This window comes from Hyaena hyaena, unplaced genomic scaffold (assembly GCF_003009895.1).
Source record: "Hyaena hyaena isolate Hyena2069 unplaced genomic scaffold, ASM300989v1 scaffold_118, whole genome shotgun sequence".
NCBI lineage: Eukaryota > Metazoa > Chordata > Mammalia > Carnivora > Hyaenidae > Hyaena > Hyaena hyaena.
This window is the reverse complement of record NW_024080751.1, coordinates 206,597-231,620: the sequence shown is the minus strand read 5'-3', so window position 1 is coordinate 231,620 and position 25,024 is coordinate 206,597. Positions and strand designations below refer to the sequence as shown.

The window sequence follows — 25,024 nt, the reverse complement described above, 5'->3', positions numbered from 1 at the left end:
CCCAAGGGTGCCTAGGGCGAGGCAGGGTTCTAAAACTCCATGTCTGCGCCAGCACTGGATTTAGCAGTGTGGGCGGTGCGGCATCTGGGCCCAGGCAGGCATGGTTTTCATTTAAGCTCTGCTGACTTTGGGTTTAGGCTAGTTTTTGTGCTCTGAGGAGGTCCTTGACAATTTTCTCTAATTGTATTCTTTAATTGAAAAAACCTTTTGGGTCTGCCTTATTGGCTGTAACTGCTGATTAAATTAGGTGTTGCAATTTCTGGCGTTCAAGGGGCGCCTCTCCAGGGCATCAGGCTCATGTCACTGTGCACTCTGCACCCAGGCCCTCTGCTGCTCTTTCCTGTGCTGGGGCCGGGTCCAGGGAGCAGGCCTTGCTGATTCCAGCAGGGCTTTTGCTGGGAGCAGTGAGCCCCTTTCTCTTTCCTTTCCCGGCATTGTTGAATCTCAGTCTGGTCAGGGTATCTTTCCGTGTGTGTTGCTGAAGCTTTTGTCCCCTCCCCACTCTCCCCATCTGGTTTAGTGTTTTGGGGTGGACTCATTTGAGGCTGTTTTGAGATGACTGTGCTGACTCACCCTGTGCCGAGTTCACCTGTGACAGCCCCAAGTCCGGAGTGGGGCCTCCCGTGCTGGGTGTGGCTTGTGGACGTGTCCCACTGGCACTGCTCCTCTTGGGCCCTGGGCGTGGGGCAGCCTCCCCCCGGGCCCTGGCACCCTTCCTGTCTGGCTGACCCGTGGCATGGCATGGCAGGAGGAGGTGGGGCACTCAGGGCCTGGGGTCCTGGCTCTGGGGTTGTCGGGAAGCATTCTGCAGACTCTCTTGGGCTTCACTCCACACAGAGTGGGTCTTTCATCTTGCTGCCAAGGCCCAGAGAGGTCATTTGTGCCAGCTGGTGCAGCAGAAGGGTGCTAGCCACCTGGCAGTTGGGGGCTTCCCACCTGACACCCAGGCTGGTGGTGTTCTTGCCCAGTAGTGACCAAAATAAGTTTCTTCCAATAAGACCATTTCTCTGGATGCCAGAGAACAGATTCTGGGTCATAATCTTTGTCGGCGGATCTGTGGTTAAAGATGAAAAGAGCTCTCCTGTCACCCAGACTGTGAAGTTATCACTCCCCTCAGGACACACAGCTATGAAAGGGTCCCTTGAGAAGTTCCTCCATCAGGCTCAGCTGTTTAACAATGCATGCTTTGTAGCACCCTCTTCAATAGTTGATTTTAGACCCTTTATGAAGAAAAAAGATTTCCCCACACTCTCCCCATCGTAAAATCCGGTAAATCATTTATAGCGCCGAACTTTGGAGCAGTAACTGTCTTTTCAGCACCCACGCTGAGGCTGTGAGCACCCTGCATGCTCTGGTGGTGACTGTGGGCCTCTGTCTTCCAGGGAGTCCCTGGAAGCCCTCCTGCAGAGGGCTGTGGCCCATTGCCCCAAAGCAGAGGTGCTGTGGCTTATGGGCGCCAAGTCCAAGTGGCTGGCGGGGGATGTGCCCGCAGCGAGGAGCATCCTGGCTCTGGCCTTCCAGGTGGGTTGAGGAATCAGCTGGGCTGCCGGGGAGCATGTGCACTTGAACCCTCACCTCAGTGCCTGTCGAGGCCCAAGGACTCCAGAGTGCATGTGCCCTTGAGCCCTCCCCCTGCCCGTTGACGGGAGCTGACCTGAGAGAGGAGCTGTGTGTGGGTCAGGGTGCACCACACTCTACAGGCAGCCGGGGTCCTCAGGGGGTCCGAGAGTAGGAAAATGGCCCACTGGTGGACCTACCTCTTGGTTGTGACCATTCAGTGTAACCACAGGCCAGATAGTTCAGAACACAGAGCACAGGACAGACAGGTGACATTCCCCAGGTGAGCGGAACAGTAGCCAGACACCATTTCCCCGCAGGAGCGCCTGTGTGGAATTTGATTGTTCAGTCCGTGTACTCTGAGGGATGTACACAGCGGCCACTCGTGGGCCTCCTGGTGCTGCTGGGCCCTTAAGGTGGGTGGAGTTACATTCAGACAGTTGCAGCTAGCCAGGCTTCTTTGGGCTGGTGTCACAACCCATGTGTGGCTGGTGGTCGGTCTGCAGCACAATTACTGTGTTTTAACGTTCGTTCCAGCAGAGCTAACCCACAGTGTTACATTAGTTTCGGGAAGTGTACGATACGGTGATTCAACACTTCCACGTGTTATTCAATGCTCGGAGCATCCATTTTTATAAACTGTTGAGTGCTATGTAAACATCAGTCTGTTGTAACCCTGACTGGCATAATTACGTTTGTCCCTCCCTGAGTAAATGGCCACGAGAGGAGCCTGGCCTGTATCTGGCCTTTTGCTTTTTACTGTACATTGGAGGACAGCCACATGTTCAGGACGCTGCTTCTGGCTGAGTCATCACAGCATTCTCCCGCCATCCGCATGGGCACCGTTGCCAGTCACTCTGGGGCTGTTTATGAGCATCTGTCATGCAGCCAGGCAGGTGCGGTGAGGGGGCAGCTGTGCTTTCAGAAGGCCGTGAGGGTACCACCCGTGTGTCTGCTGGATTCTGGCTTGTACGTGGTCCAGTCCTAGCCCTTGGGATCCTTCCACACCATCAGTGATGCCCTGAGCATCCTTCCTGCCTGCTCACACAGACCACATTCAGATAGCCGGTCCCTTATCGCCAGGCTTGGGAACAGGGGTGGGTATGGCAGATCCACACGGGTAGGATGTGAATGAGCTGTTCTGGCTTTGAGAGGTTACTCAGGCTTAGGGTGGATTCTGGAGAAGATGGCTCTTGCTGTTGCCTGAGTGCCTAGAAAATGGGTTGGCTTATTTTCAGGTAGGTCAGCACTCTTGGGCCAGACCCTGCTTTGTCATCTGTTAGCCCTGGAAATGCTTGGATCAGACCATCCTGCAGCAGAGTGAGGCCCGGCCCCGTGCCCAGGCTGGCTGCTCTTGATTAAGTGTAATCTAGCCCTGGCCACTTTGTTCTGGTCCCATCTCCCTCCAGGCCAACCCCAACAGTGAGGAGATCTGGCTGGCTGCCGTGAAGCTGGAATCCGAGAACAATGAGTACGAGCGCGCCCGGCGGCTGCTGGCCAAGGCGCGGAGCAGCGCACCCACTGCCCGGGTGAGCAGGGCACCCAGGCCATGATGGGTCCCCAGGGCCTGCAGTGTCTGGAAGGTGTGAGGTGCCAACTAAGGACGTGGTACTCTAGGCTTATTTGTTCATACTTGACTTTGAGATGCATTTGTGTATTTAGACGCCCACCTTGTTCCAAAGGATGCGGAACAGCTTACTAAAGTCCACAAAACACAGCAGGATGAGTGGCATTTAAGAGGAGCTGTGGTGTAAAGTGTGTATCGTGAAGATGCTGTCCTTCCAGGGCCCGGTGCTAGAGGTCACCGTGTCATCCAGACCAGTGGTCGGGGTGGGAGCAGGGGCGGCTCGACAGTGTGTCTGCCTCGCAGGTGTTCATGAAGTCTGTGAAGCTGGAGTGGGTGCTGGGCAACATCGCGGCCGCCCAGGAGCTGTGTGAGGAGGCCCTGAAGCACTACGAGGACTTCCCTAAGCTGTGGATGATGAAGGGGCAGATCGAAGAGCAGGAGGGGCTGATGGAGAGGGCTCGGGAAGCCTACAACCAGGGGGTGAGCCGGTGCCCTTGGCTGCAGCTAAGAGCCGACCCTTGGAGACTGAACACCCAGCCTCAGGGTGTCTGTATGCCTTGCCTTGCGTGGGAATTAGAGGCCCAGCCGTCAGCGACTCTCTTGGGCCCCAGCTCGTAGTGTGGAAGCAGGTCACACCCTGTTCCCCTCACTCAGATCTGTGCTTTTCCTTCCACAGAGCTGTGTGCACCACACTCAGACAAGCGTGGGTTATAGCACAGCTAGCCTGCAAGCGACGGTGTGTGCACTCCACACACACGCATGTGTACACAGCTGTGTAGGAAACATACACGCACTCTGTGTATGCTTATACACAGCACTGCCGTGCACATGAAACCCCACACCCTTACCTGAAACGGGCAGGCGTCTGTGCACACAGGCATCCCTGACTTCCGGCTGCGGAGCCTGCCACAGCTGTCACAGCTCCTCCCTGACATCAGCCAAGCCCTCCCTTACTTGTCTTTGTTGCTGTAGTTGAAGAAGTGTCCCCACTCCACCCCTCTATGGCTTTTGCTTTCTCGGCTGGAGGAGAAGGTTGGGCAGCTGACCCGAGCTCGGGCCATTTTGGAGAAGTCTCGCCTGAAGAACCCAAAGAACCCTGGCCTATGGTGAGTCCTGGTAGGCCCGGCTCGCCCCCCGGAGGGGCTTTCCTCACTCAGCCGCCCGTGTGGAGTCATTTGTGCAGAATTTCTAGCTCAGGCTCCATGAGAAGGGAGGGTCCAGCTCGGTCACTCGGATGGGCTCCATTTACAGACAGGCTTGTATGTAGTGGGACGCAGTTTCATTTGTGCTCTGGTAGAAGGTGCCCAGGGGAGCCCGGAGCTAACAATGGGGGATCAGGGATGGATGAGGCCGAGGAAGTGCATCCCGCAGTGGAGGTGGCATCTGGACAAACCTTTAAGGGATGAACAGGAAGTAGTCAGGCGAGCATGGCGTTCTGTCCGTTGGAAACAGCGTTGCAGGGGTGCAGTGTAGCTGTTGCCAGAGGAGACCCCTGCGAGTCGGGCAGGTCCTGAATGCCCCTGCTGTGGTGCTCAACGGTCCTGACAGCACCAGCTGCCAACTTGCCGTCGCCCTCCATGTCTGCTGGCACCTGCACGATGGCAGGGTCCCGGCCTCGGCTGTGGTGGCTGACAGTGGCGGGGGGCTCCGGTGCCTGCGTCTCTGGTGGAGGAGCTCTGCTTGGCAGAGGAGGCTCCTGCCACAGTGGCTTCCCAGGAACTTAGAGAACTGTAGCTAGGCTTGTCACTGGCTTCAGTGGCTGGGTGCTGACCTGCCCTTTGGGCCTCTTCCCTCAGGTTGGAGTCCGTCAGGCTGGAGTACCGCGCAGGGCTGAAGAACATCGCCAACACACTCATGGCCAAGGCGCTCCAGGAGTGCCCCAACTCTGGTAAGGGACTTCCCGGCTTCCCAGACTCGTCAGGCAGTAGCATTTCCTAGAGGAGTCGGTCTTGGGGTTCAGATACCCCATTAAAGCGTTTTGTTTGTCAGAGTTGCAGCTGTACCTCTCTCAGACGTGTGAACTAAATCGTCAGTCTCAGTTGTGGGGAGTTTGACTTCGTGTTCTGGTGCCCTGCCATCACTTCTGAAACTTAGCTTCTGTTACGTTACTCTGCATTTAAACATACATGCACTGTGAACAGACTTGGGGTTTAAAAAAAAAAAAAAAAAAAGGATAGTAAAAATCACCTGTAAGCCCACTATTGAGAAATTGTTACTTTTGACTGATTTGTATTATTATAACTTGTGTTCCTGCACAAAACCCAAGTTCTACTGTGTGTTTAGTGTTGCGCCTTGCTTTATTTTGAGAGAGAGAGCGAGCGAGTGAGCAAGCACGAGTGGGGCAGGGACAGAGAGCAAGAGGGAGAGAGAGAATCCCAAGCAGGCTCCTCACTGTCAGTGCAGAGCCCGATGTGGGGCTTGAACCCACAAACTGAGATCATGACCTGAGATGAAACCGAGAGTCCGACGCTTATCTGAGCTGAGCCACCCAGCCGCCCCTGTGCCTTGTTTTAAATCTGAAAGTGTCTGTGTAGATACCAGAAGTCTACCACTCACCTGTCGGTCAGTTTGAATCTTTAATAGTATTTCTGATTGTTTTGTTGTAATCAATCCTTAGATGTGAAATTATGGAGTCGGTGGGAGTGTACCTTGAAGGTTTTGGGTACTTCCTGCCTAGTCACCGCCAGAACCTCATCTGGCCTGTGCCATCAGAGCTTCTGGGTCGGGGGGGCGCAGTGCAGCATTTGGGGCTTTGCCCACAGATGTGGGAGGACATAGCTGTGCTCTGAGGACACCCCAGGTTAGAATGTTGGCAAGCCCCTCTTGGGGCAGCCTACGCACGGGTGGGCTGTTTCTGAAGCGGGGCGGGGGTCTGAGTTGTGGCGTCTTTGTGTCTGTGTCTGAACTTCAGGTGTCCTGTGGTCTGAAGCCATCTTTCTTGAGGCAAGGCCCCAGAGGAAGACCAAGAGTGTCGACGCCCTGAAGAAGTGTGAGCATGACCCCCACGTTCTCCTGGCTGTGGCTAAGTGAGTGAGGGGCCGTTGTGGGGTGCTGACCCTTCAGGACCTAATGGGACCTCTTAGGGTCCTTGGCCACTGATGTTCTGTGATGAAGCACTTCTGCTTTGACCCAAGGCAGGCCCATCTCCAGGCAGAGGCCATGCGGATACGTGCTGCCCCCGTGGCCTGTGCTGTCCCTGACGCACAGACAGGCAGCTTCCTCTGGGCCCAGCCCTCCTTTCTTCTGTCCTGGCTCCTTCTGATGGGACTGCTCTCTCAGTCTGGACACTTCTCAGTTTACATCTACATGTGTCCTAGATTGGAAGACAGAGACAAGCTTGCTAACATTGGTCCACACAGAATTTAATAAGCAAGTCTTCTTTGGCTCAAAGGGCTATAAGCAAGGAAGTTGTTTTTCTCGTGTCAGTGTGAGAAAGCAGACACTTTCACCTTGGTGACCTTGGGGACAATATAGGGTCTATCCGTCAGGCCCAATCAGTGAGTCTGCAGGTGTGGAGATACACATGCCAGAGACCATCTTTCCTTTAGGGCGTATGGTCTCAAGGGCAACGGGAGGTCAGTGAGTGACCTCACACCATCAGCTCGTACATTGGGTGCTGGGTCAGGGGCTCCCTGGGGAGGCATGTGGTGTGTGAGGCATGGGAGGTAGCCCGGGGCCTCGGAGGATTGAGTGAGTTTATGGCTGATGCGCGGAGGGCCTGCGAGCAGGGTGGGGGTGGGTATGCTCAGAGGAGGCCGGGAGGTGACTGGTGTTTTTGAGGTGGGGGCTGTCAGGAGGGGCCTGGGCTGGCCTCCTGGGACCGCCGCTCAGGCCCCCCCTTGAGGAGGCGGCATATGCGGCCCCGGAGCCCCCGCGCGCTGTTGCTGCCTGAGCAGGAGTCTGGCCCGTCCCGCGGCGCGCACAGGTGGGGTTCGCCCCGCTTCCTCAGGCCCTAGCAGGCACCTCCTCTTCCGCTGCTTCGAGGCTGGGGACACCGCGCGTGGAGGCCTCCCTCCGGCTCTTGAGGCCCAGCTGGGCCCGCCAGGGGCTCCCTCCTGCCCTGTGCTTCCGCCTCCCAGAATGACTGTTGTGTGTGATACTCTGATAGGGCAGCCATAAAAGCTCATAAAAGGCTTTGCTAAGGTAAATAAGTCACTCCTTGCTGTTCCCAGATTGGTGTCCCGTGTACCTGCTATCTGAGTTTGTGCTCTTTAAGTCATAGTTTATCTAACACCCAGCAATTAAGAATACCACAGGGCTTAAAAAACAATCAAGCTATCAGGGCATGAAATTATTCCGTTTTGTAACTGAGACCAGTCCCCACAGCCGCCCTGAACGGCGGGGTGGTGGTGCGGTGGTCTGCTTTTGTGCCTGTGGCCACCAAGGACAGTGGGACGGGGTGGAGAGTGGAAGCCGCTCAGGGTCTCACCTGTCAGACAGTGCTCGCCCCAGTGTCCCTCCTGCCTCCTGCCTTCACGGACGTGTGGGGGAGGGCGCTCACGGGTCCTTCAGTGGGTTTCTGATGCTCCTCACTTGTGCTTCCAGCTTGGGCCTTGTTTGCAGGCGACTTTGTCAGCTGTGGGCCCGAGTTCTGGTGTTTAGCCGAGGCCCATCTTGTCCATGTTGGCTGGGTCCCTGCTAGAGACTGCGTCATGGGGCAGACAATCCAGAAGGAACCTGTTGGGGAACAGAGGCTTCACTTAACTTTCCCCAAAGTCTTAATTGTAAGGTTTACTTTCCTCTTCTTGTATTTTACCCAGAGGAAAATAATAATTTAAAGGAGCTTGAAAGTCTTGCTCTGTGTGGGCTTTTTAAGAAACGGCCTGTTTAGACCCTTGAAGGACAGTTGCAGGTTAGTGATGGGAGCAGTATCCAGGTAGCCAGGCCCCGTTCCTCAGCTCTCCTCTTGGGGGCTCAGGGGCTCACTAGGGAGAGGATAAAACTGATGTTGCCAGAGCCGGGCCCTGCCCAGGGCATCTGTGGCCTGTGCCAGCTCCCCACCACCTCTCAGGCCCCATCAGATGTGGCCACTTAGCTGGGTCCCTGCACTCATGCTTGCGGACAGGCTGTTCTGGAGTGAGCGGAAGATCACCAAGGCCAGGGAGTGGTTCCACCGCACCGTGAAGATCGACTCGGACCTAGGGGATGCCTGGGCGTTCTTCTACAAGTTTGAACTGCAGCATGGCACAGAGGTGAGGTGCTGGCTGCTCCCCATCCCCACCTCTGGGCAGTGGGAGGGGGCGGGGGGCGGGGCACAAGGGTCCCGCCTGATGGTGTCTGCTTCTGTGTCTGCTTTCTAGTTAGAGCCTTCTAGCCTCTTAGCCTGAAATGTAGATGTCTGGGTGATTTTAAGTGGTCTGTTAGCATCTCTTGATGAGTTGGTTGGTGACTGGGGCGTGGGGTCACAGTAGAAATGGGGATGGGATTCAAGCCCTGATGATTGTCCTTCTGCCTGAGCGAGTTCTGTCCTACTGGACCTGAGCCTGGGCATGCCTTCGGGGCCCAGCCTCCCCCGTACCCCCACCCCTCGTGCCTGCCAAGCACAAAGCTTAGTGTTGCTGTTGCCCTGGAGTCTCCATGGGAAGTAGAAGCCGTGCCACGTGGCGTCTGGGAAACTGTTTGGGGCACTTGTGTGGGGCACAGACTCAGAGGCCTGACTGGCTCAACACCTGCATGCCATTAGTGCTGCAGTGGGGCACCTCAAAGACCAGTGTGCCCGCTGCCTGCCAGGCCCAGGGCTGCAGGCCTGGGCGAGCATGCTGGGGTGGGTGTGAGGGGCAGCCTGGGAGGAGCCCCGTCTCAAGCGCCCTGTGGTCCCCACACAGGAACAGCGGGAGGAGGTGAGGAGGCGCTGTGAGAACGCGGAGCCGCGGCACGGGGAGCTGTGGTGTGCTGTGTCCAAGGACATCGCCAACTGGCAGAGGAAGATTGGGGAGATCCTAGTCCTGGTGGCAGCGCACATCAGGAACACCTTCTGACCCTCCGGTGCCTGTAGGGTGCAGCCCTCGCGACAGCACGTAGAGGAACGTGTGGTAGTGATGGGGGCATGGGAGGGGCCCTGAGCCATCCATCTGGCTCTTTAATTAAAGGTTTTCCAGATAACGTGTCGGGGTTGGTGACCTGCTGGTTTTGTCTGCGCGACCCTCCCCTGCCTTCCCATAAGTGGTTCTACTGCCCCAGTGGGCTCTCTGGCCACATCCTGGCCTCGCCAGGGCTCTCCAGACACGTCCTGGGCTCACTAGGCCTCTTGCTGGGTCCAGACAGCCCGGGCCCTGCAGAGGAGGCTGTGGGACCCCCTGAGATTCTGTAGGAAGGGAAGGGCGGTGCACATTCTGGGAACAGCGGGGGCTCTCCTGGTGACTCACTTTTCCCCGGGACATCTCGCAGGTCTGCCCACCAGGGTAAGCGGCTCTCTTGAGTGAATGTGGACAGTGGGCCCAGCTTCCTAAAGTGCCTCCCAAGTGTGCTGCTAGGGGCTCACGGGGAGCCCTCCCTCGGCTGTGTGTCGGAGGGAAATGTTACCAGTAAAAGCTTTTTCACGTGTGCTTGTGGGTTTATTTTTACAATCCGTAATTTATAGTCGACAGTTTTGTTCTAAAGCACTTATAAGTCCTCATCTCTGGATTGAAAAAATGCATAACCTGGGAGACTTCGCATGTTTGCACTGTTATGCTGTGTGAGGACAAAGGACTTCCTCACACTTCGGACCACTGTGTGTATGTGTTCAGCGGGAAACCAGCAGATTCTCTTAGAAAGGGTGTGTTGGCCACGTCTACAGACATCTGGCCAGAGGTCGTTGGTTGTCCAGAGGCTGTGGGCCAAGGAGAAGAGATGCTACTTACGACATAACGGTGATGAGAAGAGTAGCTGGCAGCTGTTCCACACGTTCATGTGAGAGAAGATTCCAGACAGGCTTCTTGTGCCTCTTGGTGCCTCTTGGTTCCTGGTGACACCGATGAGGGGCCTGTTGTGGGGATCAGTCACTGACCCACCGCTCAACCCTCTCAAGGCAGCCAAGTTTGGGGAACATTTGCCGCGATGTCAACACCTGGGGCCGGTGCTGCCCCAGGTCAGCTTTGCCTAGAGAGAGCAGAGCCTGCTGGGTCCACCCCTGCCCTGGGAGCCAGAAGGGCACCGCCATCCCAGAGCAGGGGAAGGACCACCCCTGCGGCCTGGATCCTACTCCCAGACTGTGACTCTGAACGTGCTTCCTCTGCCTCTCACCCTGAGGTGGCTCAGGCCTGCGGAGCACAGCCGGGGTTCACGCCATCTTCACTGAAACTTCAGTTCCCTTTCATCTCATGGAAGAGGCAGGAGGGATCCTGCCTGTTACATTTATCACATCAAAGAGATAGTCCTGAAGCTTTTAGGAGCTTGAAAGCTAGCCTGTTGCTGCATAGATGTAGAAACCGAGGCCCAGGAACGAACAGTGACTTGGCTGTAGTCACAGGGCCTGCTGGCAGCCTTCTGTGCTCTGAGTTGGATGTGACTTCTCGTGGGCACTTTTCTGACCTCAGTGTCAGGTGCGGCCTCCTGCAGAGCCCTTAGAAGGTTCCAGAGCACCTGGATCATCCAGTGTGAATATCTTCTCCTTTGCATGGGGGTTGTTTGCTTTGAGGTGGTTAAACTACTTTTCTCCCTGAGACAGATGACCTAGGCTTCTCGTCAGCTGGTATTTCTCGAGCTCCAGCTCGAGGCAAGTTGGGTTCTGTAGGCTGTGCTTGTTCTGAGGTGGTGATTGTGGGGTTGAGGGCCTGTTTGGGCCAGTGGCCATGACCTCCCCCAGCAAAAGACCCCCTCAGCCCAGGAGCGATGAAAAGTAGGAGGAGCTTGGGAAGTCCCGCACTGGGACCTGCTGGGGCAGGACCCTCAGGATGTCAGGGTGCGGGGGGCTGGTGGCTGTGGTGAGTTAGGTCCAGCTCACCTGGTTCTGCAGCAGCCGGGTTCCTGGGAGAGGCAGCACCTGCTGGCTGCTGAGGAAGTCCCCAGTGGAGGGTGCAGACAGGCCCCTGGCCTCTTCTGGCTTGTCTACCCCAGCTGGGCCCAGCATTGTTCACTGGGCACCCCACCCCCTCTTCGACAGTACAGACCTTCCTGGGGCTGATGGCTCAATCCAAGACCCACTGGATGGGAAGAGAGCCTGCAGCTGTCGGGCTCCAGGGTCAGGTTAATTGAAGAAGCAATTGGATAGGAGGTGGGGAGAGGGAGGGGGTAGGGCTGGGATTGTGGGGCCTCCCTCCCTCTCCCTCCCTCCTCTGCTCAGAGGAGCCAACTTCAAAAGCGTTGCCTGCCTGCCGCCAGCCTTCCCTGCTGCAGCCTGTCCTGGGAAGCCCTGCTGGCCAGGCTTGGAGCAGGACCTGGGTGGCAGCCACACTCCCTACCTGAGGACCCAGGATCATGTGCAAGGCCCACTGGCAGGAGTGAGGGAGGGCCTCACCCTGAGAGGCCCATGGTGAGCGGCGTGGGGCCACCGGGGAGGGGGCTTACTTGGGCCAAGGGTTTGGGAGTGAGCATAGTCCAGGGGAGGCTGCTAGACTCTCTGTCCCATGATGGGAAACCTCCCTTGGTTCCCATCACCCTGGCCTGGAGGGCCTGGCCCTGGGTGCTCTTGCCTGTCCTTCCTGGCAGTGGGGGCAGTGTGGGGGGGAAGCCAGGGGGTCTGCTGCGCAGTCCAGGTCAACATGCTGGAGCCAGGGTTCTCACTGGCTGGAATGGCCTCAGCCTTGGGCCCCTGGGGTAGGGGATAGGCAAGCCTTCCTAGACCTGGGCAGCCAGCCCCCACCCTTTAGACAGTTCTTCAGCACCCACAGCTCTTGTTCTTGCTGTGACCTCTGACCCCCCCCCCCCCAGCATGCCTGGGGTTAGATTTGAGGAGGGGCCATAGCTAAATGCATCTGCTCCTCCTGCCAGTGCTGCACCCCAGGTCTCCTGCTCAGTCAGGCTCCCCTCCCAGGGCTGGGAAGCCGAGTCGAGTCCTGCGTCTCGCTGGGTTCACATGATTAATTTTCCAGTCGCTGTTTGACTCCAGCCTGGGGCCTGAGGGTGGGTGTGGGGCCTGGAGCCTGGGAACTAGCTGGTCTTTCTCTGATGTTTGGGCTTCCAGGGGGAGGGTGGTGGTGGGTTTCTCTCCAGGCCAGCCCCTTCTGGAGGGGGAAACTCGTGAAAGGGATGTCTGGTGGGGCACAGTGTGGCCCCTTTCTCCCTTGCCTCTGGGGGTTTCCCCAAGACTTCCCTCCCCTCAGAGGGGTATGGCCTTGAGCTCTGAGCCCTCACCCCGTCCTGGTTGGGCTGGAGGTGCAGGGGTACCCCATTTCCCATGGCTGTGGGAGCAGATCAGTTCTGCCCCTGCTCTGGGGACCCAGAGGTGAGCAGTGTTCTGGGCATCAGGGGGAGCTCATCAGGAGGAGAGCCTGGCTCTCTGGTGGGGGTTGATGTCTGGGAGGTATGGGGATGAGTTAGGGCACAGCCAGGGGTGTGGCTGTGTCGGCAGGTAGTGTTTCCTGCTGGACCCCTAGACCTAGGTCAGCCCTGCCCTCCGGTTTTGTGGGCTCCTGGCCCCTTGCCCCCATGCAGACAAAGCACCAGGTGTTCCTGCCTCTGGAACCCTCTGTCTCCTTCCTGGCCCTTCGGGGCTCGGTGGGCCTGCCTTCCCAGTACCCCCGCCGCGCCCCCCCTCCCCCCCCCCATCCTTCAGTCCGCCAATCTCTGCATTGAGGATTGAGCTGTCTGGTTTGCAGGCTTACTGTCTGTCCTTCCCTCACACTTGAAACAGGCAGAGATTTGTCCTGCTAGACCCATGCCTAGGCTATGAATGGCACAGGGTATAGTTCAGAGAGTCCCTGGTGGCTGTGGTAGGGGGCTGTCCAAAGCAAACTGCCTGAGGGGTGGCTGTAGGGGAGGTCTCTTGCCGGCCTGGGCACCCCTCCCTCACCCAGTGTCCCTTCCAGGTGCCTCTCAAGCCTGCACTCTGGGCGCTCCTGCTGGCTCTGCTGGGGCTTGCACCAGGCCAGGCAGGGCTCCACGCCTGCAGTGTCCCTGACGTGCTCCGTCACTACCGTGTGGTCATCTTTGAGGACCTGCAGGCCGCCGTGAGGCAGGTCGGGCCAGGGGCAGGTCGGACTGGGCCAGGCTCCCGACACCTCCATTTCATCCAGAAAAACCTGACTGAAGCTGCAGCCCTTGGACGGCAGGATCGGGCGGGAGCTTCCTGCAGTGCCCAGAAGGTATGGGGAAGACTCCCTCTAGTCCCCTCTGGGGCCTCCCCATAAGGCTCTTCCCCCAGCCCCCAATTTCGTCCCTTCCTTTCCCAGGAGCACGATATCCTACTGTCCATTGCATCCCTGGGCCAGACCCTGCGCAGGGTAGTGGCCCAGGGCCACCACCGTGGGGCACTGGAGAAAGCCGCGTGGACTGTAGCCCTGCGCACTGAAGCACTGATGCGGCGCCACTGCTGGATGCTGCACCAGGTGTGTGGGGCCAGACCCCCGTCCCTCCCCTTCCCCCGGTCTCCTGAGCCTCCCTTGGCCCCAGGGTGTCCCCATCAGGGAGGGAGAGGGGCCGGTGCAGGGACTGAGGCACTCGTTGACCGTCCTGCCCCTGGCAGCAGGGCGGGCGGCCCAAGAGGCGCCCTCCCCAGCGTCACAGCCGCCGCAGCCGGAGGCGGCTCCTTCTGCGCGTCCTGGACACCGTCGCCACCTGCTGGGAGAAGCTCTTCGCGCTGCGTGCCGCGGCCACAGAGGGCTCCTAGCGCGTCCTGAGCAGGCCAGAGAAGAGCCAGTGGGGCCGCGGGGCCTGGGAACCAGCTTGGTTTGGTGACAACCGCCTTCCCTCCCTCTTGTTGGCTTACTGCTGGGCCAGGCCCCTTGCTGTCATGACCCGCTCTCCCTGGAGGGCCCTGGACCTGGACATGCTCCAGACGCCAAGCCAGGACTCAGTAAACTGCTGGTGCTACGGTCTGGTCTTCTTGCCTTCGCCTGCTGGCAGTGGGGTCCGCCGCCCCTGCATCTGTAGCCACAGGCCGCTTGGTAGGGGAGCCAGGGCCACCTGCCACACCTGGACGAGGACCCGGGCAGCTCTGCCAGCTGCGCTCCCAGCCTCCGGCAGCAGGGGGCAAGTGGGGACGCTGGACGGGACTCCCCTTTCAGTGGACAGCTCTAGGCTTGGGGGGGGGTGAGGAGGGGCTCCATCGGGCCCTGAAATGTCCGGTATCCGTCCTGCTCCACTCTGGAATGGGGGAAGGGGTGGAAATGGAGGGGAAGGGAAGGCTGAGCTTTGTGAATTCAGAGCAAAACAACCGGATAAAGGAAATGGGCCTGAAGGGAAGCCAGAGTCGCTGGCCCTGGCTGCAAGCGGGGCCAGGCCATTTCCTGCGGCCCTGGGAGGGGTGGCCATGGCCCCCTCTGCGGGCCTGGACAGGCTGGTCAGGGAATCCGCTGTCTTGTGCTCTGGGACCATATGTTTGCTTGGTAGGGTGAGGGTCCTGATGCTGAACTCCCTTGCCCACAGCTGCATAGACCCGGGTGTCCGTGACCCCTTCCCCAATCACAGCCTATGGAGGAGTGGGGAAAGCAGAGGCAGCAGAGCACCTGGCCAACAAGGATGCCTGTTGGACTCAGCACCTCACATACTCCTTTCTGACAGGTGGATGGACCAAGGAGGCACCAGAGCAGGCCTTGCCTCCAGGGTATCCTGGCAGAACAGACAAGAAGGGGATGCAGAGAGGCCTTCATGGTGGGGCAGTCAGCATTAGCACAGAATAACTGGACCCTGACCCAGCACCCCGCTGTACATGTGTGTCTCTGTTTCATAGATGAGGACATGGGGGCACTGGGAGGCTGCAGATCTTGTCCCAAATCACACAGCCAGGAAGTGCAAGAGACCTAGGCCTTGAGCATGGTTCCACTCCATGTGTGCCCTGTGCACAGGCCACAATAAGCAGCTGCCCTGGGGGCCCCGTTGTGGGGGTGCAGGGGCCTCCTACAGTAAGGTACGGCAGGTGCTGTGGGGCATTCCACCAGTCTGTCAGGGCTGCTGCCTGCCCACAGCACCCCCTTTCTCCTGGGGAGAGCAGTCAGGCTGTCCTGGGTGGAGGGGCGGGTAGAAGGGGGAGCAGAGACCTTGGAGCTTTGCGGACACAATCTCTTGAGTCCTAGACCATGACCACATGAATGGGCAAGGAGCTCTTCCACCCTGACTCCGCTCTTCCTCCCTGGAGGCTCCTGCCAGAGCCCATCTGGTAGTGTGTATATGTGTGTGAGTGTGCACAGAGGGGTGCTAAGAGGTTGCCCGTGAGGATGTGCACACAGGTGTATGCGCATTCTCCTGTGCATGCAAGGGTGTGTGCTTGTGCATGGGTCCAATCCCCTGCCCTCCCCCTGCCTAGCAGAGCTCCCCACTTTCAGGTGGCCCTCCTGGAGCCTACCTCTGGTCTATCCCGGCAAATTCAGCACCTTGGGTCAGGGACTGGAGGCCTGTGGCCTGAGCCAGCAGAACCCAAGTTCTCAGCATGAGCCCCCACCCCACCCTGTCCGCCCTCTGCCCCTTCTCTTGAGACCTCAGACAGAATGAGTAGCCTCCACGTTGGGCAGAGGCCCTGCACATCTTTCCCGGTCCTGCCTCCACCAGCACCCTGATAGCAGGCCAGCATTACGGGCGCAGGCACCTGGTCCCTCGTCCCTGTCTCCCAGACACCATCTGTATGGGTTTCCTATGGCTGCTGTAACAAATTATCACAAACTGTGTGGCTTAACACAATAGAAGTTTCTTCCCCGACTTTTCTGGAGACCAGAAGTCCAAGATCATTATCACAGGCTTGAAATCAAGGTGTTGTAGGGCTGATCTCCTTCCCAGGACAAACCCATCCTGGCTTCTTGCAGCCGCCAAGGCTCCAGGTGTCCTGGCAGCCACGTCGCTCCAGCCACTGCTTTCCTCACATGGCCTTCTCTTCCTTACAAGGCTCTTTGCGCCGGGCTAAGGGCCGCCTAGATAACCCAAGCTCATCTCATCTCAGGATCCTTAGTTCTTCTCTGCCAAGACCCTTTTTTCTAAATAAGAATCCCGCTCCCAGGTTCTGGGAAGTGGGCATCTCTTTCTTGGGGCCACCATTCAACACACTGTTTTGTCTTTCTCCACATAGGGATGGCAGCAAGTTGGGCTTCTGGCTTCTGGGACAAAGTTCGCCTGTCCAGCGTGGGGATATCCCAACCAGACCAGGCCTGAGGACAGGGGTAGAGCCACAGTGACCTGCCAAGATCCAGAGACCAGAGAGGGAGCCAGGGATGCCCTGCTCAGGCCCCAAGATGTTCATTTTCATGTTAAGCACCAGGATCCCCTCTGTGGCTTGATCACCACAGCCCAAGCTGCCCAGTAACTGCTGTCTGGAACTGACCAGAACCAGTGAAGACAGAGTGGTGCTCAACCAGGGACAGAGCCATAGGCCTGTCCTGCATGTCCCTGGACTTGCATCTGTAAGGCTGGCATGTACTGCCCTCCTTGCTGAGGTCTGGGTCCTCCTTGCTGTGGCCTTCGCTTGGTTCTTCCCCTGTAAAAAACACTGTTGCTGGGGCACGTGCATGGTCGGGTTGGGGTCTGCACCCAGCGGTGTCCTGTCCCATACACGTGCCTTCTCAGCTGCTTCCAGGGAAGTGGGGGCAGGGTCCCAGAAGGAGGGACTGCGCCAGGGTGGTAGATGGGGCCGCAGGGCACTGGCCAGGATTGTGTAACTTCCTGAAGCCAGGGAGCCAGACCCCCCATGTGCAGCACCAAAAGGGGGTGGGCAGGCCGACTTTGAAGGGCAGCCTGTGTCCCACGGCCTCCCCAGACTGGGAGCCTTTGAAAGAACATCTGGAACACGGGCAACTGGCAAACTAGTCTCTGGATTCGAAAACCAAAAAGTTAATCCCGACTTTGTCACTTGTGTGTTTCCCACCCCCGCCCACACGCTCCTCTCTCCCCACCCCCCACTTCCCACCTCTGCTTTGCAAGCAGGGCCATACCAGTCCAGTGTGCTGACCCTTCTGAGGGCTCTGGATTGCCTCTGCCCTGCCCAGCACTGCCCTCCATGACCCCTCCCTTACTGGTGCAGCCTGAGTGAGCAAGAGGCGGTGGTAGGAAAGAGGGGTGTCTGCCATGCCCGGACCCTGGACAGATGCAGCTCCAGTGTTCATGGAGCCGTGGCTGGGGGACAGGATGTGAGTTAGCCAGCCCCTGCATCTGGCGCTGGGTGCTGAGAAGGCATGGGGCCACACTCAGCCTGGGAGGAAACACCTGCACCCAGACCTGAAGGGTGCACTGGCCTTGCCTGGCACTTGGCCCTTGCATGTGAGTCTGAGCGTGGGGTCCCCCAGCCTGCAGGTGTGCAAGGAGGCCGCCTGATCCATCTGTGGTTGGTGTGGAAACAAACAAGGTCCCCCACTCCAGGAAGCAAAGCACATACTCCGGGGTTGGGGGGGCGGTGCCAGGTGCTGCAACCCATTGTCCCTGCCAGTGGCCTGCAGGACCCTGGGGGGCTCCCAGGGACAGTCCCCATCCTGTCCCCTCCCTAGGAAAAGACTCAGCTTTGTAAACACAAGAGTAAACAACAACCATCGTCCCCCCAACCCCAATTAACTCCCACCTCTGCAGCCTCCCTCCTGAAGAACCAGCAAGGAACCCACTCTTGCTAGGGGAAGTGAGCCCTTTTGGGAGGCGGGGGTGGGGGGTGGGGGGGGAGTGGGAAGGTCAGGACCTTGGGGGGGGCATGTATTGTGGGGGAGGTAGCCAGCCCGGGGTTGGATACTGGCCCCTGGGTCACCTCTGTGCTTGTGTATGTGTTTATCTTTTGTAGTAATCTCTGCACCCAAACATGGGGCTCAAACTCACAGCCCTGAGATCAAGACTCGCATGCTCTTCCCACTGAGCTACCCAGGTGCCCCTGGGGTGTGTCTTGATGGGACCTGGGCTCACGGATGTGGGGCCACAGCCTGGCTCACCGGTCTTGTTGCCTCCCGCCACAGCCCTGTTGTGACCTTCGTATCTTGGGGCTGAGGGGGCCGGGGCTCCCCGCCAGGTGAGCAGGCCCTGTCCTCCGGTCGCGCCCTGCGTCCCCTGCCGGGCCTGTGCCGGGGCGTGAGGCCAGGGGTCCCGGCTGTGGCCCAAGATAAGCGCCGCACCCGGCGGCTACTTCCTGCACTTCCTCCCAGCGCCGCCGCTGCGCGCCCCTTCCTGTTTTCTCGGGTGCGCAGGCTGGCAGGAGCGTGGGATACGGGGCGGGGTCATGGGGTAAGGGGCGGGGTCATGGCGCACACGGGTGGGCCGTGGGGCGTGCGGACGGGATCGTGGGGCACAGGTTGGGAAGTGAGGGTCAGAGACAGGGTCGTAGGGCACGAGGCAGAGGTAGGATCGCGGAGATAGGACTGGGTCGTGGGGGGCACAGGGGGTTGTAGACAACATGGTGACGGGTGGGGAGCCCCAACCATGCTGAGCCTGCCCCACTGGATCCTGCCTGGCTTCCCTGCGGGGCTAGAGGTGGGGAGGGAGCCCGAGAGAGGCCTTGTGGATGGAAACACAAAGAGGAGGAGCCTGGGCGTTCACACCGTTGTCCCTCCAGGCCCTGAGCCAGGAGTTCCCACACACCTGGTCCCTGGTGCCCCCCCCGCCCAGCCTGGGGCAGGAGTCCCTGGCCAGGGACTGAGCCTTGGGACTGGCATCTTCTCTCTCTAGCGTGTGGCTCTAATATACTTAATCTTCTTGCTCAGATGGTCATTAGAGATATAAGTCTGTGTAATTTTAATGAAAATTCACACCACACAAAACCTTTGTACACGAATGTTCACTGCGGCAGTATTCGCAATCGCAGCACATGGAAACTGGTTCACCATTGGTTGGTGAACAGATAAATAAAACGTGGTCCAGTCATACAGTGGGATAGTACTCAGTCTTACAAAGGAATGAAGTTCATACACTACACACGGAAGAACCCTGAAAAGGTCATGCACAGTGAATAAAGACAGTCTCAAAATCCACTTATTGTATGATTCCACTTATGTGAAATGTCCAGAACAGGCAAATCCACAGGCATGGAAAGTAGATGATGCTTCCCTGGGGGCTGGGAAGTCACCGCTGGCAAGTGAGGGGTTCTTTCTGAAAAGGTGGGGAAACACTGAAATGAGACGGAGTGGCTGCCCAGGCCTGGGAATATACTAAAACCACCGACTTAGCTGCCAGAAAACCTATGGAGGTTTTGTAGAACGTGGGCTGAATGCTTGCATTGTCGAGAGTGTCCGTCCAGCTGAGTGGAGGGTGCCTTGGGTCCGTCCTTGCCTGCCCAGCATGGCCTTGCTGGGATCGGATGTATGAGTGAGCACAGCCTTGGCCTCGACGAATCTGTTGGTAGGCTGTGTGGCTACTTGTGTGTGTGGTGTTCCCAAGGGTGTCCGGGGGATGACCTGAGAGGGAGAGGGTGCCCCTAACCTACCATCAGCCGCACCCTCCCTGACCCTCCTCTCCTGGGCTGCTTGCTGCAGAAGTTTCCACACCCTGGCCCAGGTCCCTCCAGGGCCCGGCTGACTCCTGGGCGTGGGAGCTGTGGCTTGTGCCAGGCAGGGTTGCTAGAACTCCCTGCCAGGAGCTAGGCCGCCAGGGTCTGTTCCTGGTCAGCCTGACTCAGCGGGAGCTGGGGGTGGGGACTTCCCTTTTCTGACCCTTGGGGAAGCAGGTGGGTGGAGCCAGGAGGGGGACCGGTGGGAAACCTGACCCAGGGCTGGAGCCACCCAGGCCCAGGGTTGGGGGGTGGGGGCGTGCTGTGGTTCTGCCAGAGACAGCTGTTCTGTCCAGGCGGGGCAGAGCCAGACCCCTTGGAAAGCTCCCCAGGCAGGGCCCTGAGCAGAGGGTCCTTTGAAGAGACCCCTCCCCACCCTCCTGCGCTGGCCCACCACGGAGGGCAATGGCTGAGGAGCTGCTATTGGAAACAGCTGCTCTCTGTGGGAGGCCCTCTCATGCCCTTGTTCCGGATCCTGCCCCTGGACTCCCCCAGCCCCTGGCGATGGGGACTGGCTCCAAATTGCCCCCCCGCCCCCACTGGCCTCCTGTCTTGCCACCGTGGGAGAGGTTTCTAGGGGTCCCGCCGCTCTGTCTTCTGCCTACCGGGGCAATGGTGTGTACGGCCCCCCGGAAGCACCCTTGTGGCTCCCCATCCTACTGACCTCAAGGGCCCCTCTGTGTGGGATGGGGGTGGGGTGAGGGGCCCAGAATGGAGGATCGGAGAATATTGTTCCAGCCTGTGCCAGAAAACAGGAAAGAACGACACAGCCGGCTGGGTCTGCTAGGTCTGGCATCTTTTTCTGTGTGTATCCATGAGTGTCTCTGGGATGGGAGCCCGGGTGGGACGATGGACAGTGCCTCAGCCCAGGCAGGGAGGCTCTTAGTGGGGCTGTTCAGATGGCTTTTGGCAACCACCCTCCTACCTGCCCTGGCCAGTGGGTGGAGTGAGGGGATGGGAGGGTCTACACCTGCTGCAGAGGCTCCCATAGTGGAGCACAGTTTGATCCAGATGACCCAGGCTTCTAGGGGGTTGGTCACCTGTCCCCCCACCAGAGGGTAGGCCCAGAGCAGACCAGGAATGGTGGACCATGAGAGCTGGTGATGTACAGTCTCGGGTCATGTGCTTCTCTCTCCACGCAGAAGTCTAGGACTCAGCACTGGGGCCTCCGAGCACTCCCGCTCCAAACCCATGACAAATGTGGCTGCACTGGACCACCCCTTTCCCCTCGCACCTCAGCGCCTCTGCCATGCACCGTACCTGTGTTACCTGTGTACATTTGGAGGGAGCAGGTGGTGTCCGTGTCGTCCTGTGGGCTATTTCTGACCCTCCTCCCACCCAGGGCGTCTCTTTCCACTTCTGAGTCCACCTTCTGTCCTCTTTGGCTAGTCTGCCTCTGTTCCTTTATATCTCTGTCTCATTGTCTGAGTTTTTTGGGCCTTGTTGCTGATGAGGTAGGGATAGGGGACCCAGGTGAAATGTAGAGTCCATGTCAGTTAATACAAAGATGATGTCACTGCCTCTGAGAGGCAGGATACCTATAGAAACAGCCCCACGCCCTGTTCGCCTCCCCACACACACTCAGGCAGCAGACCCACATGTGTGGACACCCAGGTTTACACACAGACACCTGCACATCCAGCCCCAGGCTTATTGCACAATGTGCACACAGACACACCGAGCATGGATGGGTATATACAGTTACACGGTCACAATGTCACAGCATCACACCCATGCCCAGGGCCTCACATGCACACACATGCATGCACACACGGGCTCACACATGTGCAGTGAGATTCAGGCTCACCTGCACTCAGCACCATACAGAACCCGGACGGCTCATGGACGCCCATGCTCACAGATGCCCGGGAGACTGAGCTGGGAGTGACTTTTCCACATCAGCTCTGCGATGAGGAGGCCCCAGAAAGGGACTAGGGGACCAGGAAGTATGGAAAGAGGATGTCCACCTCTGTTGGGATGGGGAAAAGGGCTGGTGCGAGAGCTCCGGAATTGGGGCCTGAGCCTCCCTGCTCAGGTCGTTGAGCTGTCACGGGGAAGCAGGATGGGTGTGATGTGGTGCTGCCTGTTCTGGGGACACTGGTTTAAGAATGGCAGACAGGGCTCTGGGGGTCGGGGGTGGGCATACAGTTGTCTACCCTGCCAGCTTCCTTTGGAGAGGGGCACAGTCCTGAGCAGTAGTCCCCGGGTGTGAAGGAAGTTGTATTTACGTATTTATTTTTAACTTAATTTAATTTATTTATTTTGATGAAAGTTTTAAAGAGCTGAGGATAATGAAACATGGGTGGGGGTGCAGGGGCATCGCCGACCTCTATTCCACTTGAGTTAAATGGGGGAGAGGGACAGGAGGGGACTGGAAGGCGGGGAGGGTGGGGAGTGCCCACACCTCATGCCTCCCACCAACTCTGTCTGGGGGAGCATCTTGGAAGGATGGGGAAGTGGATATTTTGGGGCCCAAGCTGGGGGGCAGTCTCCCAGGAGGCTGTCTGGGGAAAGGCACGTCCAGGGTTCTTGGGTGTACCATTCCGATTTTCCCCAACAACCACAGACTCGGGTGTGCAGAGGGAAGAGCGAGTCACTTTATTGTGGCCTCGCCTGGCCCAGGAGCGGGGGTGCGGGTAGGGACCCAGATCCTGCTCCTCCTTTAAAGCAAACAAACATTGGTACCCCTCACATTTAAGAAGCCTTGCTACATTGGTGCTTTTGGCCAGTGAAACCCTTTGGAAGAAAAAGTTTAGAAGTTTAATTAAAAATTAAATATGTTGTATTACGTATATAAAAGGCAAAGCGAAAAATACAGCCTGATTCTAGAAAATGCACTGCAAGGAAAGAATTAGACGTTTCAAAAACTTAACCCTAGCAGGGCCAGCCGACAGGTCCTAAGCCTGGGCTTCCCGGAAAGGCCCCAGGACGCGTAGGAAGCACCCTCGCAGGGCGCCCGGGACCCGGAGCCGCCGCGAAACTCGCGCCGTGGAGAGAGAGCGCGGGAACGCGCGGCGGTGCGTTGGCCGCGGGGGGGGGGGGGGGGGGGGGGGGGGGGGGGGGGGGGGGGGGGCCCGCCGCGCGCCCCGGGGACCCGCCGGCCGCTCAGCCGGAGATGCAGGCGCTGTAGTAGACCGCGCTGCTGGCGTCGGACAGCGCCGCGATCAGGCTGCTCTCCTCCGGGCAGGACATGGCGCGGGGACCCAGCTTGGCCAGCGCCACGTGGTACGGGAGCCCGGCGGCGTCGGGCCGAGTCCGGCCGCAGTTGAGGTACTGGTCGAACTCGGTGAGGTCCACGTCGGCCCACAGGTCGGCGCTGGGCCCCAGCGTCTCGGCGCCCTCCGGCGGGGGAGCCTCGGGCGGCGGCGACAGCGGGCCGGGGTACGGGCCCGGGCCCGGCGCGGCCAGGGCGCCGTAGTAGAGGCCGGCGAGCGGCGCGGCGGGAGCGGGCGCGGTCCTGAGCGCCTCGGCCGAGGGCGCGCCGTAACCAGCGCCGGGGTCCCGCGGCAGCTCGGCGGGCGCGTAGGGCGCGCGGAAGGCTCGAAGCGCGCAGTCCTCGGGCGCCGCGGGCGGCGGGAAGAAGGCGGCCTCGCCGGGCTCCAGGCCGTCCAGCGGCGAGCGCTCGGGAGTGGGCAGCCCCAGGCCGTCGAACTCGGCGCCCAGCGGGGGCAGCTCGCGGAAGGCACGGGCCGCGCCGGGCGCCGCGGAGAAGGGCTCGGGCGGCGGCGGCGGGGGCGCCAGGCCCGGGAGCAGGAGGCCGGGCTCCAGCCGCCGGGCCTTGCGCGCCTGCTTCTTGCGGCGCGGCCGGTACTTGTAGTTGGGGTGGTCCCGCAGGTGCTGCACGCGCAGCCGTTCCGCCTCCTCCACGAAGGGCCGCTTCTCCGCGGGGCTCAGCTCCTTCCACGCCTTGCCTGCGGGCCGCGGAAGCGGGTCAGCGGGCTGCCGTCGGGCCGGCGGGTCCCGCCCGCGCCCGCCCGGGGTCCCCCCTCCCCTCCCGCGCCCGCCCGGGGTCCCCCCTCCCCTCCCGCGCCCGCCCGCGCCCCTCACCCAGCATCTTGCTGAGCACCGCGTTGTGCAGGTCGGGGTTCTGCTGCGCCAGCCGCTTGCGCTCGTCCTTCGCCCACACCATGAAGGCGTTCATGGGCCGCCGGATGCGCGACTCGTCGGCCGCCTGGCGCTCCCCGCGGCCGGCCGGGCTGAGGCCATAGCGCCCCGGCTCGGGGCTGCGCGTCGGGCTGCGCTGCGGGCTGGGCGGCGAGGCAGGGGCGGCGGCGGCGGGCGCGGCGAGGGCGGCGGGGGCGGCGGGGAGGCCGCGCGGCTCAGCGGCGGCCCCGGGTCCCGGGGCCCATGCACAGTCGCGGCGGGCGGGCGGGTCGTCCTGTGCGCCGTAGCCGGGCGGCGATCTCTGCATTCCAGCTGGGCGCGGCCTGGGCGGAACGGAGCGCGGGAGCGCGGAGGTTGGGTAGCCGGCACTTCGGGGGTCGGGCGCCGAGGGCAGGGCGGACTGCGGTGGGGACGGCGGTGGCCTCCGGCCCGGGGGGCGCCCAGATATAGCGGCGCGGGGCCAATGGGCGGCGGGACGGGCGGGGCGGGGCGGGCTGGGGCCGCCCCCTCCCCGGGGGCTCCCTTTCTTCTCCGGCGCGCCGGCTTCCACCGCAGCCCCCTCGGCGCGGCTGCCCCCGCACCTCTCTGAAGGAGGGACCGCGCCCCTCCCCACACTCGCAGGGGGAACGGGCCGCTGATGGGGGCTGGAGCTTGGAAGGGGGCGTCAGGCTTTCAGAGAGGAGCTGCCGTCCCCACCCACGGAGTCAGACCCCCGGACGGTCACTGGGGGAGGGTGGCTGCCCACCCTCATCCCCCCGTGAGAGGGTCATATTTTAAACCCATGTTCTTGGAAAGCGTCCCAAGAACCCTTCCTGGGGTCTAGCTCAAAAGTACGGGGCACTTTGGGAAAAGCGCCTTGTGTCTTGGGAAATCGTGCTCTGGATAACCCCAGGGCATCACGGCCCCCACCCCCACCCCACGTGTGGAGTTTCCTCGACTGGGGGCTTCGAGTCCCTCCTGCCTGTCTTTGGAGTTACAAGAGATGGTCTTCGTGTCCCCTCCGTCACTCCCATATCCAGTCCAAATAGGGCAAACCTCAGCGGTAGATGCCCTGGACCCGTCTCAGAGCGGGAGGGAGTCCAGAGGGCAGAGGAGCCTCCAGGGAAGGCACGAGCCTACGGCCTCGACCCTTTCCCTCCAGGGCCCTTGGGGTCAGGAGGTGGGACCAGGAGTAAGCTGCTTGCTCTGCCCAGCTGCCGCCTCGTTAGAGTGAAGCAGGATCCAGGGTTGGGGCAGGTGGAGGAGAAAGGGGGAGCCCCTCCCCTGGGGTATCAGGAGGG

At 59.9% G+C, this 25,024-nt stretch overlaps 3 protein-coding genes across 5 annotated transcripts in view; 2 read left to right on the top strand and 1 right to left on the bottom strand.

Annotated features, from left to right (window-relative positions):
- Window positions 1-9,231, top strand: part of PRPF6 (pre-mRNA processing factor 6) — a 46,674-nt gene extending 37,443 nt beyond the window's left edge. For both annotated transcript variants that reach the window (XM_039236934.1, XM_039236933.1), the window contains 8 exons: window positions 1,383-1,521; window positions 2,967-3,086; window positions 3,428-3,604; window positions 4,097-4,230; window positions 4,921-5,012; window positions 6,036-6,150; window positions 8,190-8,316; window positions 8,950-9,231. In XM_039236934.1, coding sequence (XP_039092865.1) covers window positions 1,383-1,521; window positions 2,967-3,086; window positions 3,428-3,604; window positions 4,097-4,230; window positions 4,921-5,012; window positions 6,036-6,150; window positions 8,190-8,316; window positions 8,950-9,102 — 1,057 coding nt within the window. In that variant the 3' untranslated portion in view covers window positions 9,103-9,231. The remainder of the gene's footprint in view (window positions 1-1,382; window positions 1,522-2,966; window positions 3,087-3,427; window positions 3,605-4,096; window positions 4,231-4,920; window positions 5,013-6,035; window positions 6,151-8,189; window positions 8,317-8,949) is intronic.
- A 206-nt stretch (window positions 9,232-9,437) lies between these two features.
- Window positions 9,438-14,074, top strand: CUNH20orf204 (chromosome unknown C20orf204 homolog). Of its 2 annotated transcripts, none has more exons than XM_039236936.1 (4): window positions 9,438-11,576; window positions 13,072-13,347; window positions 13,435-13,590; window positions 13,731-14,074. In XM_039236936.1, the coding sequence occupies exons 1-4, from the start codon at window positions 11,574-11,576 to the stop codon at window positions 13,869-13,871; spliced, it is 576 nt and encodes a 191-aa protein (XP_039092867.1). In that variant the 5' UTR covers window positions 9,438-11,573; the 3' UTR covers window positions 13,872-14,074. The 2 variants fall into 2 exon arrangements, with proteins under 2 accessions (XP_039092867.1, XP_039092866.1); XM_039236935.1 differs by having other exon boundaries at window positions 13,728-14,074.
- A 7,853-nt stretch (window positions 14,075-21,927) lies between these two features.
- On the bottom strand, window positions 21,928-24,149 carry SOX18 (SRY-box transcription factor 18). Its single transcript, XM_039237052.1, has 2 exons — window positions 23,688-24,149; window positions 21,928-23,551 (listed from the first exon to the last, which is right to left on the bottom strand). The coding sequence occupies exons 1-2, from the start codon at window positions 24,049-24,051 to the stop codon at window positions 22,746-22,748; spliced, it is 1,170 nt and encodes a 389-aa protein (XP_039092983.1). The 5' UTR covers window positions 24,052-24,149; the 3' UTR covers window positions 21,928-22,745.
- Between the last annotated feature and the right edge of the window lie 875 nt (window positions 24,150-25,024).

Bases quoted from the DNA above. Each gene is read 5' to 3' on its own strand.
- SOX18 (XM_039237052.1), bottom strand. From the start codon at position 24,051: ATGCAGAGATCGCCGCCCGGCTACGGCGCACAGGACGACCCGCCCGCC. The intron at 23,552-23,687 runs GTGAGGGGCGCG...CGCGGCCCGCAG, and splicing joins GGTGCTCAGCAAGATGCTGG to GCAAGGCGTGGAAGGAGCTG.
- CUNH20orf204 (XM_039236935.1), top strand. The intron at 13,348-13,434 runs GTATGGGGAAGA...TTCCTTTCCCAG, and splicing joins CTTCCTGCAGTGCCCAGAAG to GAGCACGATATCCTACTGTC. The intron at 13,591-13,727 runs GTGTGTGGGGCC...TGCCCCTGGCAG, and splicing joins ACTGCTGGATGCTGCACCAG to CAGGGCGGGCGGCCCAAGAG.